The following is a 13,859-nucleotide window of genomic DNA, read 5'->3' as shown; positions in this document are numbered from 1 at the left end:
TCGGGTATCCGCATACTACTAAACGAAGAAGTCATTCCGAATCACGTATATATTTTTTAACAATTAGAAAGAGATATTATGTACAACCTTTTGTTCTGTTATAAAAACAAATGATTTCTTATTTTTATGACGCAAAGTAATATAAAGTAAAATTCAATCTATGTATAGGTATATGAAATATATGAATTAGTATCTGATATGTTCGATCGATAATTTAACAAATTCAATGCAACTATGTACCAAAGATGGCACTTTCATCGCGTACATCGTGATTTCTTTACAACGTTTCTACTATCTGTACGATATCTATTTCAAAGTTTAAGACGCACATATCACGGAAATTGTCAGCGTTAGCGACACGAGATATTGATTTGTCGTGAACAATTGCAGCTTACCGCGTCTGTGAGTAATCACAAGAAATTTTTGCGAGAAACTATTGATTTGAAGTTTTAAATAAATCTTGCTAGATATGTGAATATTTTTCAAACTTTTAAAAGATAATTCGTTCAAAATCGTGTGTACTTTTTGTTCAACATACCTAAGCTAATATGCGGATATCATCGATATTTTTATTAATAAATGTATTATATTTTTAGACATTAGCATGCAAAAATGATGCTTGCTAGGGTATGTCGAAGTACCGTCTCGTCAAATTTGGTCAGTCTACTAAAGGCTCCAATTAATTCGAAACCGTTTATTCCGAGAATTCAATCTACCAGATTATTTGCTAACGATGGACGAAGTGCATTTGCAAGATCGGCTCGTAGATCAGCCACTATTTCAGAGCAGGCAATGGCTCCTGCAGGAGAAACAGGCAAGATTTCAATTCATACATAAACTATGTAGAACAAAATTAATAACAGAGAACGCATATGCAATATGATGCAATCGCAATTATGAATACGGATTATAGGTTATTTCATATGAGCTGTTTCAAATTTTTGTGTATTCATTGAATGTAGTAATAAGGAGGGGAGAAGGGTGATCCTATTTTATAAGTATTTTTTGACATTTCTAAGATTTATACATTATGGCCAATTTATTGGTATAACGTTATACGCGCAAAATAAATAATCCTAATATGTTTGTTTTATTTCTAAAATTCATTTAATTTGTTAATTCTTGAGTCTCGAGTCTTAATTCTTCTGTGTTAATAGCGGTAAAGTTAATTCTGTGATATATGCATTAAACTTACCATTGAAAATAGTCTTTTGTATTCGTAGCATTCACTATTGGGAAAGGAGTTGTCGCTGGTGGTGCTGTAATAGGAATAGGTTCACTGTGCTATTATGGTTTGGGTTTGTCACCATCTATGGGAGCTATAGATTATGCAAAGTATTTTCTTTTAATCAGAGTTGCAATTACGAGAATATTATCAATTGTAGAATAACAAAATAGAACATAATACGATATATAATTCTTTATAGGTTATGGCCCCAATATGTAAAAGATAGAATTAAGACTACGTACATGTACCTTGGTGCATCTATAGTAAGCAGCACTGTAGCTGCAGCAGTATGTTTACGTTCACCAACTATGATGAACTTGGTAATGCGTCAAGGATGGGTTGCCATGTTAGTAACATTAGCATCGGTTTGGGGTAGTGGAATATTGTTACAGACTATTCCGTACAAAGAAGGTTTTGGCGCAAAACAAATAGCATGGTTGTTACATACTGGTACTGTTGGTGCGTTTCTTGCACCTTTGTACTTGCTTGGCGGACCTTTGGTCCTTAGAGCTGCATGGTATACCGCTGGTGTAGTTGGTGGTTTATCAGTAGTTGCAGTTTGTGCACCAAATGAAAAGTTTCTGAACATGGGAGGTCCATTAGCCGTTGGCTTGGGTTTTGTATTTGCAAGTAGTGTTGGATCAATGTTTTTACCACCTACAACAGCTCTTGGATCTGGTTTGTATTCAATATCTTTGTATGGTGGTCTGGTGCTCTTCTCTATGCTTCTTCTGTATGATACGCAACGTATCGTCAAACAAGCAGAAACATATCCAACCCATGACTATCTAGCAAGGCCATACGATCCAATTAATAAGTAAGTAAATTAATAAACATGTGAAATTTGACAAACACTTACGACATATACATTTTATACTTTTTATTTCAGCGCGATTTCTGTTTATATGGATGCAGTGAATATCTTTGTAAGAATCCTCACGATGTTAGCAAATGGAGGAAGTAAAAGGCAAAAGTAAAAGAATGGATGTCTTTTTGAGTAGATCGATAAAAGAATTATGGAGTCTTATTCCATGTTTGAAAAACGCCGTGATTTAGTATTAAACTTGAAATAAACTTAAAATTATTTTGCAATAAATCAGCTTTATATATATACAATCTACTTCATGTTATATTATAAGATGATATGTAAATTATTAGGTTATTTAAAATAAAGTATAAAACAGAAAAAGTAAATTTCTATTGGAAAACATGCAGAGGACGTATTTATGCTTAATCACTAGCGATAAAATTAAATGCAGTTTATTGTCGTTTCTCAAACACATTGTTCGAGAACAAAGTAAGATACAGCTACTAAATTAATCATAATAGGTATCTTACAAATTTAAGCCAGTCGCTTAATTTTAAATCGAGGTACAGTGAGAAAGGCAAATGCAGTGCAATTGATATTGTGCATAGTGTCGAAGGATAGTGTCGCAGATAAAGTAGATTTAACCTTTCATCTGCATACCGGGTCGTTTTCGACTAGTAATCGTAACTAGTAATTAGGTAATTTCTCAGTTTACCTGGATTTTCGTTTAAATTTAGAGCTTCTCTTAAAGAAACGACGGTAAGATGTAGCAACGAAAACTATGAAATAATATTGTAGAAATCTGGAAGAGTATTAAAAAATTTTTGGGAATCGCGAATGACCTAAAAGGATGTGGATGGACTTAAGTGAACCAGTATGCAGAGAACGTTAGTAAAAATAAAGTTACAGACGGAGGGTTTAATGTCGTGTCATTCTCAACATGATTACGTTATAAAGTCTGTTGCAGTGTTTGTACATTAAGTATCGAAGAAACGTTTACTTCACATAGTTGCATGAATTATGCGAGATATAAGAATTATTTTCAACTGGCGGTAACAAGTGCTATCACCACACTGCAGATAATTACATTGGTTTATATGTGTATTTGTATTTAATTATACATGATCGCCAAGAAGGTAAACCCTTTCAAACTAAAATTAGCATGTCCTAAGAAAATAAACTTTTATTAATAAGAAACTCATCGATAGACAGTAAATGTAGATAAATGCAAATAAATAATATAAAAATTATCATATCTTGGGACATATGTTGATCGAACAATAATAAGATTTGGATTGAATATACATAATATGTATCGCAATCAATATGCTTAGAAAGATTAAAGGAATACACGAAGAGAATTAATGATTTGTTTTTAGAAAGCACGATTAAAGGAGCACCTCGAAGAGATTATTTAAATGTCTTATTGCCTAGTTTATCACCGATACGCATTTTACCTGATATCTTTCTTCATTTACAGAAGTGTTTTGATTCACCTTTTAGATTTAAAAAACATATTTTAAACTTATTTTTTTTGTGATTTGTCTTGAACGGTACACAATATATTTTAAAATCGTCCATTTCGTATTTCATGTTATATGGTAGGTGTCGAATAAGTACAATGAATATTCAAGCATGATCAGGCTACACATTAACAGAATCTGACTTCGCACCTAATGACGACGAAGAATGCCTTCTAAGATAACCAGCGAATAGTTGCCTCGCTTGATTGAGCACTCGAATAACGTTATGTCGACGAACCATTTTATCGAAATGCATTGCCATTTCGTTATAATCCATTTGATTACGCATAACAAAGTCTCTGTGTTGCAATAACAGAGTAATACAGAGGAACATAAGAAACGGATTACCACCACCAAATTCGTGAGGTGGTGGTAGACAAGTTTCTCCCAACTGATCTTCGCAAGTTCCTGCTGGAATAAGATTCGTAAGCTCTGTGGCTTCTTCACAGTGCTCTTGTAACGATTGTTTTATTGGACTTTCTTGTACCGTTGCATTTTGGTGCCAACTTTCTGCCTCCTCGCTGTCCGAAGCAGATTCGGACCTATGAAATTTCATAATTTTTATATTTAAGGCTGTGTATACTTCGGAAATATATAGTTCTAGTGAAATTATAAAAAAGATTGAACTATAATACCTTGTAGTCCGTTTAAGTAATCTAATTGGGGTAACGGATTTAACACCATTCTGATCTTCCAATATTTCGCCATCATACTCGAGTTCTGCTTGCTCATCTGGAGTAGCTGGATGGTTCTTTTGCTGTAACGTGTGCAGAGGATTCTCCCATACAAATACATCCGCAGCTGGACTACACCTTGCTAACTCTGTATCTGTTTCGCTGTCGGCTAATTCGCTTTCTCGTTTCGATAGAACACAATCACATTGTTGATCGCTTGGCGGTGATGGCCCGAAGACTTGTCGATCGAGTGATTCTAGTTCCAGTCTTAATTCTCTAGTCATTGATGTAGTCATTGGAAAAAAATCTGTCGGGTCATCCGGCGAACTTGGTTCGTCTCTTAAAACTCTAATTACTCCGCTCTCGCTCGAAACACGTCTAAAAAATAATATATTTACCGGTTATAACATTATTTTTACCCGTTATTTATATAAAACGGATAAGAATGATACGAATAAATTATGTTTATGTATAATCGAATCGAACTGTATTTATATCGAAGATATATTGTTTCACCTCAACTCTGGTTCAGCATCGCTTGGTGTTATTTTGCTACGGTTGAGGCTCGTAAAGTTCAAAAATTCGTTCAAATTCTTTACTACTCGGGCGCATTTCTTTTCACCATCATTTTCATTATTTTTTGTTTGTTGATGTTCTTTACTAGGCAACGACAGTCTTTCTTTCAATTCCAGCAAATTTACGCGTTTAGATTTACCAGACAGAGAATCTGTACTTAGGCACTTTTCCGTAGATTCTGTGTTTCTTCGATTTTTCGCTGTCGTCAAATCATTTTCTGGCTCAGAAAACGTCTCGTAAGGAGAGCTCGATCTGTAGACAGCGGGTTTTCACTTTATATTATTATTTCTATTTCACTGCTTTCATCGATTCGCATAGAAGTACCTTTTTGAGTCACCGTTAGTTTCCGTAGAGCTTTGCAAAGATGGATCCTCCGCGTTAAGAAGGGTCTTTCTTTTACCAGTAGTGGCGATACTCGCGGAAGAGCTTTGTCGTCTGATAGCACAAACTTTCGTGTACGCGTTCTCACGAATATGTTTTACGTTTGGGCTTGGTGGTGGCGAAGGTGGAGGAAAAGGTACTTCGGCCAGACTAAGTTCTCCGTTTGGCGGTGACGCTGGCAAAGCAGCCCACAGAACTTCGAGCATTCTCAGAGCGTCGTCCAAAGCAAATTCACGTTTCATTTCTAATAAAAGCCATCGATAACAGAACAATAGGTCGTCCGCTTGATGGGATTTTAAATAAGCATAGAAGTCTGGATCGTAATGTTGTAAACCTTAAAAGAACGTAGATATTTTATAACAATTGATACAGACGTAATATTTATTAAACGAATTTCTATGAATTTCCTAATTTGAAAGAATTATATACATCGATTGGAAGATCGTTTTCCTTTTATTCTAACAATAAGCAATAATAATCTTATCCTTTCTCGTTTACCGTTCATTTTAATGTAAAAGAGTGGTTCCATATCGCAAATGTTTAATAATATATAATAATATGTATATCTTCTAATAACTGGGAATATATAAGTGACTTTATATTTCAGTTATAGCTGTTATAATATTATAACTATTATAACTGACGTAATGACATTTTTTTTTTTTTTTTTTTTTTATACTAAAGAAATCACAATCTCCTAATTATTTAAACAACAGATTCAATTTTACATACCTTCAGCCAAATGTGCAAATTTCGTAGTCATAGCAATTCCATCGAGCATAAAGTTGTCTTTCAACCTCCTCATAAGAGCGCACAGGCATATGTACGCTTGTGCTTCGTCCCTCATAGTAACCAACAAAGGTGAAGCCAGATCGCTCATACCTTGACAGTAACTGACACTCGGATGATTTAAGGCATACGTAGTTAAGATATTAAAGAGACTAGCCGTATTCTGATTATCGTCAGAACCACCGTAAAACTTGTGATGTCTATCCGTTCTTAGAACATCTTTCCGTACCATACTCGTTACATATGCCAAATCTCCGACGTTTTGTCCCTTTTGTACCAGGATTTTCCATCTTTCTCGAAGATTTTGATACTCTTGCGACTTTTTCTTCATGTAATCCATCCTCTCGCGGCCGGACATTCCTTCGGGATATACGTTTAGAATGTGTTTCCAAACCACCTTCCGCAGGCTAGGTTCAATTCCACCGAAGTATATGACGGCTCTTAATTCTTTAGGGTGTATTACTTGTCCGATGGGATCCAAAAATCGTCGGAACTCCGCGTCCGTCAATGGTGGTCGTGGTGGTTGAGCACCTTGTTGGTGCGAAGATTCTTCGCTCAAATTACCCAAAGCACGTTGAACCATGTTCAATGTTCTTTCCATCTGTAAAAAAAAAAAATGAAAGAAAGCCGGTCTGATTTATAACGTGTTCATCTATTCTACGATGATCGATCTTTTTAAATTTTATCAATCGTGAAATACATTTCTATGAACGTATCAATTCCGATCGATCTTATCTTTGCTTTAGATGCTTCCGAAGAAGCGAAATGTAATCGAGATGTCGAAAAAATCGTAGACCATGCTTAAGATTACGAGAAAATTGCATGTATAATTTTGAAGATTTTGTGGCGAACGGTTGAAAAAATATAGCAAAAGATCGAGAGAGACGCGAGAGAAATTTTAAAAGAACGTTTTTCGCTAATAAATTTGCGTAATTTTTTGTCAGAAGTTTAAATTTTGATAAACCACTTTGGTTTATACGATGTTAAAATGACCATGAAAAAAAAAAAAAAATAAAAAAAAAATAAAAAAAAAAAAATAATGTAACAAGTAAACGGGGAATATAAAATAGGTAAAAAAGAAATTTTCTGCCGTCACACGTTGCTACAAGTAACGCGTTAGAAATAAAAAAAAAAAAATTGAATATACATTTCAATTCTATGATAAATAAGATTCCAAGGTTAATTAACCATTCGGATAACTCGTAATCACCTGAAAGATACGTACAAACATATTGTATATGGTATTCTTGTATTCGGTAAAGAAGCAAGTGAAAATTAGAACGAATAACTGGAAGCAGAATCACACAGATGATCGAGGGACAAGGAGCAAAGTACTCGCCTTGTTCATTATGAGACCCGGTAACTTGGGCGTTTTGTATGGAAACCCGGTTTCTTGTCGAGTCGACGCTTCCTGTGCATTTTGTTCCCAATAACATTCGCAGTCGCCTGTCTCTCCGAACGGCTTTAGGTTGACTTGCAGATATAGATACGGTTCAGAAGCGCTATAATAAAATACGTTATCGGTTGAAACAACGGAGTTTGGTATCTTTAATCAGCTAGGTACCAGTGGTATTATATATGATATATTTACCTGATAAATGCTGCATCCAAGTCCCAGTCAGAAAGTAGGAATAAATATGTTTCCGATCCATAGTCGTCTATTGCTCGATAAGAAACTGTGAATTCTCTGGAAATATTTCAGAAACTTATTTCTTTTATCGCGAGTTAACTTTTTACGATTCTGTCACAACTGTTAAACTCTTGCATCAAGTTTAAAATAATCATCGAGTAGAGAAACATTCTATTTTTTATCATTTAATTTTGCGCTCATTGTACAAGCTTAATCGATTAATAAAAGATCTTGGTATTAACGAAGAATGCTTTTAAATCTACGTTCTTTAATCTATATACTTATCAATTTTCTAATTTATATTATAACTATTACACGTTATGTAGTGTGTGGAGGAAGGTGAAATTAGCAAAAGAACAAGAGCGATATCAATAAATTAGGATTAAACCGCTATATGTAGCGTGCATAATTTTTTAATTATCAACATTTCCCTCTGTCGACTAAATCTGTTTGTATTATTTCGAAACATTTGCATCGTAAATGAACGTGATTCATAGAAAGTAGCAGACAATTGCAAACCGATCGAGCTATTTACCATTAATCGACGCAACGATTAAACGAAAAAATATATTCCAAGATCATTGTAATTCAAAGTCAAATCGGAATTTCTTGCCGTTACGTTCGTTCCTTTTATACTTTCGATACGTATAATTAAATACTACTTCTTTCTTTAGCGATAGTAACGTGAGAATACGATCTAATCTAATTATTGGCGAAAGTAAGACAAATGGCGTTCAAACAGCGCTCGATTCGTATCGTATTTATTACGATTCCGTCATAATTAAATACCGATCTCCGTTCTTGGTAATTCGAGTTGAATTAATTCAGAAAAAGCTTAACATTAATTTCTAGATAAAATTCAAATAAAAAATCTTATGCTTAATTTATAAGACTTGCATATTCTTTTCGAAAATGTTTTTATTTATTTTATAACGTTTCTTCGCGTCTTCTTATTATTCTTCTCCTATTATTACCATCTGATGTTTTATTTTTACCTTTCATAGTTGGTAATGAGAAAAAAGCTCGTGGAAAATTTTGCTTCTTCGACCTAACGTGTTGTGAAACGCGTGCTCGGTTTTATAGATAAATGGTAATCGCTACGCGTCCAAAGCGAATGAACATTAGCCGAAGGTAGAGTAGCGGTCGAAAGTTTTACACAAGACTACGTATCGTTGACAGATTATCGCACTATGTTACAGATATTAAAATTGTATGATCAACAGTTCGCAATTGTCCTCCGGCTCTATCTATCTACGAACCAGCGAGAGAGTTCGTTGAAACGTGAACGATGCTTGACACGACAAATATAAAACGATACGGTGTTTTATTTGCTGCGAATATTAATTCGAATACAGCGGTGATTTGAATTAATAGGTGTCAATAGCGAGACTATTTAAAATAATATATTACATTTGTAATAGCAATTACTAAATCGAAGCGAAGAACGTGGGTAGAGTCGATAAACTACCTCTAGCCCGCGAGATAAAAGATTCGTCAAAATAGTTGTGATTATTTGTAGATTCGAGACAGCTCGTAAGCGGACCGATGGTATCGTAGGTACCTTTTAGAAAAAATGCATGCTATTACGATAAATCGAACCCTTACAAACGATCTTGACATTTTTCTATAAACTTTTGTCCGGCTTGAAACTTTTTCTTATTCCCGAGTTTCGCTCGCGATCGTTGCTCCGCATTAATAACAGTAAAATCTCACCCTTTGATATCGAACGCTTTGATGAGTATACTTTGAAGCACTTCGATGGATGTTATCTGCGGGTCCACGCTGAACTTCCGATACTCTGGTTGATGTCTGGTCTCGCATTTCTAAACATAAATATACCGAACGTTCGATCAATTTTCCCTGTGTTTACCTCTCTTATAAAACGTGTGTACCGTTTCGTCTCGTTTCTAGAATTGAAATTTGTCAAGCGTTATCAAAGTAAACCTATTTCTTCTAGCCACAACGTATGTATACATACTTTAAATGCTAGGTATAATTTACATATATAGATAGAGCACAGAAAGGATTAAAGTCTTCCAGGCGTAGTTGATAAATCTCGTTTGATTTTTCACGAATCGAAAACTAAGTTTCAGTGTTATTTTCACTGTGCGTAATATTAGCCTTGAATCGTTTGACCGTTAAAAGCAAAGAACTTGGAAAGAGGTACCTTGGTAAAAAAAATGACCCATCTTTCTGTAGCTCGAGTAATAGAAATATTTGTACATGATTCTATAGGTTCCAAGAAATTATAAAAGCACGCTCCTTTACCGGCCATCGAGATAATGGGAGAATCGTAAACAAACGTTTCGAACGACGAGGCAAACGAAACGAAAGATCGGTACTCGTTAACTTCGAATGATCGTAGCTTTGTAAGAAATGGATGAAATTTAAACATCCAAGAAAAAGATAATTATGACGAAGCGTAATGATAACTTGAATGATTAACTAATAACTTTTTAATTGATAATGATAAATGTTGATGATAAATAAATACATAGAGGAAAATATTCTTACAGAATATTATGATTCTTTTAGATGGAGATACGGTATTGGGTTGGTGTTACACGTACATACGAGCCAATACATTGAAGCTTAAGAAAAGTTTGTCAAAGTAATGGACTTGCAAAAATTCCATAAAATCTATTACACTTTGCAATTATATTATTCGAGTATATTTAAATAATAATAATAATAATATATACACGTATAAAATTATATTATAGAAACGAACTTGACGTTTATATTAACGAAAGCAATATGTACGCGAGAGTGTACCTAACGAAAGTACATATAATTAGTAAAAAAAGAGAGAGAGAGAGAGAGAGATAAAGAAAAAAGAAAAAAAAAACCAGGACGAGACTAGAATAATATTAAAAGGATCTCTATATATAAAATTAGAAGTAGATTTCGGTTGGCAGTTACACCGTCACGCCTATTATATAAATGCTCTTTTAATTATACTTGTTTTAACTTTGATCGAACGTATTGGATCAATCATGCCATTGCCAGATAATATTAACACGTGCAGAATTGCAGGATTTTGAGGTTAAGGTTAGATATTGCAACGAAACTATTAATATTCTCGATTTGATACGAAATATGAAATACATATATACATATATGAAAGAAAATGATCGGTTGTAATATTTTCAGTAATGTTTCCACATAGGACACGCACAAAGATCAGTATTTTAATAAACTATCGCGAATAACGAGAGTACAAATAAATAAACTATAACACGAGAGTTTCAAAATAATGAAATCCGCTTTATAGTAGCGATATATTACGAGTTATTAGAAATATTTTAGTCAACCAATATTTTTTCAATTTTTGCACGCGAAGAATATGTTCGATAACAGACACAAAAGAGATCCGTATTTGTATCCCTGTAAAAACAGATGTCTTGTGCTCTAAAATTTTGATTGTTAATTTTTCGAAGGTAAAAATAATTGCCGGGAAATGGGATGAAACTTTGATTCTCAAACTATGTACTAATAAAATATATATATAACAAGAGAAGATATATAATTAAATATATATAACAGGATGTTATACATTGTCTCGGTACAGACAACTCTCCGACATTTGTTCAATTTTCTGCCGAGTGTCACACGTAAACATTTGCAGGGTTTGAATAGGAAAATAGGAGAGATGTTACGGCTGTTCCTGATTCGAAATTTCTGCCGCAAATGCCATAGGAACATTTCGTCGACTACCCGGTGAAATAGCGACGCGTTCTAATTATTTTTACAGAACGTTGGTTATTCCAATTACGAAACGCGACGTGTTGCCGTTGCCGCGCAACGCCTCGCTTTCTTTATCCGAATCTCTACTTAAAAGATGCACACGTACATACACGTACATACGTGTTCATATCAGAAACTTTCTACGGATAGTAACGATTTACAACTACCTAGGAAGATAGAAATGGAATTCGTCCTTTGTTATCTGGAGCAAATTTACGCTTCGATTTCGAGTTCCACTGATATTCGGCTTATCGTAGACTGCGTTTTCAATCGTATTACCATGAAAGCTTTAAATCCATATACTCCTACTGAAAATTTATCGTTTCAAGTATTTTGTAAACAATGTCACTAATATGTATAAAAAACGAGTGAATAGTAAACGCAGGGAAATATCGTTATCAACGAAGAATATTTCTTTCTTATCAAATTCAACGATGAGAATTTGACCATTCGACGATCAGAATAGATTTGGTTTTTAAATGTCCTTTAGCGTGTAATAATGAAACGTTATTTTCGAGAAAGTTTCATTGGAATTTTATGCGAGGTGTCGATGTAATGGTGAAACGTGCGATATTACGTTGTATAACACGAACTGTACCTTTACTTTGACGCGCACAGCTTCTCTAGGACAACCGAACATGTTTGACGTTGATATGCTGGCTATTTCGTGCACGCGAAAAAGGACGTTCAATAATTCAGGACAGCTCCAGATCCATCAAAATGCGCATCTCCTCGAGGACGTTCTTACGACACCGAACGAAGCTCCACATTTTTACGGGTAATCCAGTTCCGATAGGTTAATTCGTTTCACGCGACGCGCAACGAGCCACCTTAAAGCTTTCACTTTTTCCCAAGAAAAGCATAGTAGCGTCTTGCGAGGGCACAGCACCACCACGTTTCCCTAACAAAATCCAAGTTTTCGAACAACCACCGATCGACATTTGGCATAAGAGTTCATGATCGTTCGCGATGACGAGGTGTATCCCAAAACCCCAACAGCTGTCGATGATGGCACGTTTCAGAATATCAGGTTTCGAAATCGTTTCGCGCGTTGCTCGAGTTTCGACTACGCGAAGATCGGTCGTCGTCACCGTGATCGTCGACTGACGATACCGTCTGCTCCAGCGATTCGTGTCTCGTGTATGATCGGCCGAAATTGTACGTCCCTTTCTTCGTTAAAATCACTGATGTTGGGACGAACGGAGGGATGGTATTTCGAAACGTGACAAACGGAACGCAGACGAATAGAAATGCCGATGGAAATTGGCGTTACGTTCTTGCGAGGAAAGAGGGAAAGAGCGAGAAAGAAAGAAGCGAGCGAACTGAAGCGAGCCGCGTTTGACGCCAAATTTAGTTTAACCAGAGAGGAAACGAGTGCTCACGCCCGTGCTTCTAGTCGTTACACGATACAGCTGCTGCACCATGCGGCCAAGTGCTGAGTTTAATTGACATTAGCATCTACAAGAACCTATAAAATTAGGGATCTGTTCTGTTTGGTCGGAATTTAGCATATACAAGAACCTATTTAATTGTACGGTTCTACGGAAATATTCGTATCTGCTATTCTATCCGAGATAGAGAAATATAAGAATGACAAAATCGCGCAACAATAAAGCTAGTTGTAAGTTGCCTAAAGAAGAGAAATTAACTGTTTACTATGTTTTTGAACGATGACACGTATAAGGCAATGGCAGAAATTCCTCTCTGGTATTATAAAATAAAAATTTTACGATCTAAACATCAATTAATAGCAAACTAAACAACGATAAATTATTTTCAATTAAGGAAATTTCTCTTTTTATGACTCTTTTTCCCTATCGATTCTCCAGGACTATTCTAAACTACTAATTATTAACAATTTTTAAGGATTACGTTTGTCTTTAATAGAGACACTTATAAAGCAGGATAGAACAATTTTCCCGATTTTCATGTAACAATAAGTAGTAACATACCGTATTTTATGTAATAATAACTTTACAAAGTGTAACGGATAAAATATTTTCATTAAGAACATAACCTTATTCCTAATGGTTACCGAACATCTTCTTAAATATGTTTCCTATTCCTCGATTTCATCGATTTCGCTGTTTGAATACACTAAGTTTGCGCGCTCTTGTATATACGAAAATTGTGCGCTTCTATTTGCGCGATGTATCAAATCGAGCGTGCCTATTGGCGCAGAATATCGTCAAACGAAATTGTGCGTTCCTATTGGCAAAATATATTGTCACGTCGAATCGAGCGTTCCTATTGGTGCGAAATATTGGAAAGTTCGAGGAGAAACGTGCCGTGGGCTGACGTACTCTTGAAAGTCGTGGAGCGAAAATTCGTCTCGTCGAGCGTTATCCTGTCCTTATTAGTACTTTCGTTTCGACTTTATCAACATTTCCACGCTTCCATCTGCTTCGTATTTAACCGCTTATTGATTATAATTTTAGTAAAATTATGTAGTATCCGAAATCTTCTTTTACTTTCATCGTTGATCGCGTATTTGACAGGTTAC

At 35.1% G+C, this 13,859-nt stretch overlaps 2 protein-coding genes across 4 annotated transcripts; one reads left to right on the top strand and one right to left on the bottom strand.

Annotated features, from left to right (window-relative positions):
- Nucleotides 1-242: 242 nt before the first annotated feature.
- On the top strand, nucleotides 243-2,422 carry LOC139988572 (growth hormone-inducible transmembrane protein). 2 transcript variants are annotated; one of them, XM_072006165.1, is made up of 5 exons: nucleotides 243-402; nucleotides 597-814; nucleotides 1,224-1,335; nucleotides 1,428-2,045; nucleotides 2,118-2,422. In XM_072006165.1, the coding sequence occupies exons 2-5, from the start codon at nucleotides 613-615 to the stop codon at nucleotides 2,203-2,205; spliced, it is 1,020 nt and encodes a 339-aa protein (XP_071862266.1). In that variant the 5' UTR covers nucleotides 243-402; nucleotides 597-612; the 3' UTR covers nucleotides 2,206-2,422. The 2 variants fall into 2 exon arrangements, with proteins under 2 accessions (XP_071862266.1, XP_071862267.1); XM_072006166.1 differs by having other exon boundaries at nucleotides 356-514.
- Nucleotides 2,423-2,472: 50 nt separating this feature from the next.
- On the bottom strand, nucleotides 2,473-12,714 carry LOC139988571 (TBC1 domain family member 25). Of its 2 annotated transcripts, XM_072006163.1 has the most exons (9): nucleotides 11,955-12,714; nucleotides 9,323-9,432; nucleotides 7,571-7,666; nucleotides 7,319-7,481; nucleotides 5,923-6,580; nucleotides 5,134-5,524; nucleotides 4,750-5,061; nucleotides 4,195-4,611; nucleotides 2,473-4,101 (listed from the first exon to the last, which is right to left on the bottom strand). In XM_072006163.1, exons 1-9 carry the CDS (start codon nucleotides 11,994-11,996, stop codon nucleotides 3,681-3,683), a joined length of 2,610 nt encoding a protein of 869 aa, XP_071862264.1. In that variant the 5' UTR covers nucleotides 11,997-12,714; the 3' UTR covers nucleotides 2,473-3,680. The 2 variants fall into 2 exon arrangements, with proteins under 2 accessions (XP_071862264.1, XP_071862265.1); XM_072006164.1 differs by lacking the exons at nucleotides 7,319-7,481; nucleotides 7,571-7,666; nucleotides 9,323-9,432; nucleotides 11,955-12,714 and adding an exon at nucleotides 7,205-7,225.
- Between the last annotated feature and the right edge of the window lie 1,145 nt (nucleotides 12,715-13,859).

The sequence above is a fragment of the Bombus fervidus genome, chromosome 6, assembly GCF_041682495.2.
Source record: "Bombus fervidus isolate BK054 chromosome 6, iyBomFerv1, whole genome shotgun sequence".
In the NCBI taxonomy this organism is placed as follows: domain Eukaryota; kingdom Metazoa; phylum Arthropoda; class Insecta; order Hymenoptera; family Apidae; genus Bombus; species Bombus fervidus.
Note: the sequence above shows the minus strand (reverse complement) of the source record. Positions and strands in the feature narration are given on the sequence as shown.

Coding starts and splice junctions, on each gene's coding strand:
- LOC139988571 (XM_072006163.1), bottom strand. CDS start 11,996: ATGTTCGGTTGTCCTAGAGAAGCTGTGCGCGTCAAAGTAAAG. Junction 6,581..7,318: donor CGGGTCTCATAATGAACAAG/GCGAGTACTTTG, acceptor TTTTTTTTACAG/ATGGAAAGAACATTGAACAT. Junction 5,525..5,922: donor ATTTGCACATTTGGCTGAAG/GTATGTAAAATT, acceptor CGTTCTTTTAAG/GTTTACAACATTACGATCCA.
- LOC139988572 (XM_072006165.1), top strand. CDS start 613: ATGATGCTTGCTAGGGTATGTCGAAGTACCGTCTCGTCAAATTTGGTC. Junction 1,336..1,427: donor GGAGCTATAGATTATGCAAA/GTATTTTCTTTT, acceptor AATTCTTTATAG/GTTATGGCCCCAATATGTAA. Junction 2,046..2,117: donor CCATACGATCCAATTAATAA/GTAAGTAAATTA, acceptor TTTTTATTTCAG/CGCGATTTCTGTTTATATGG.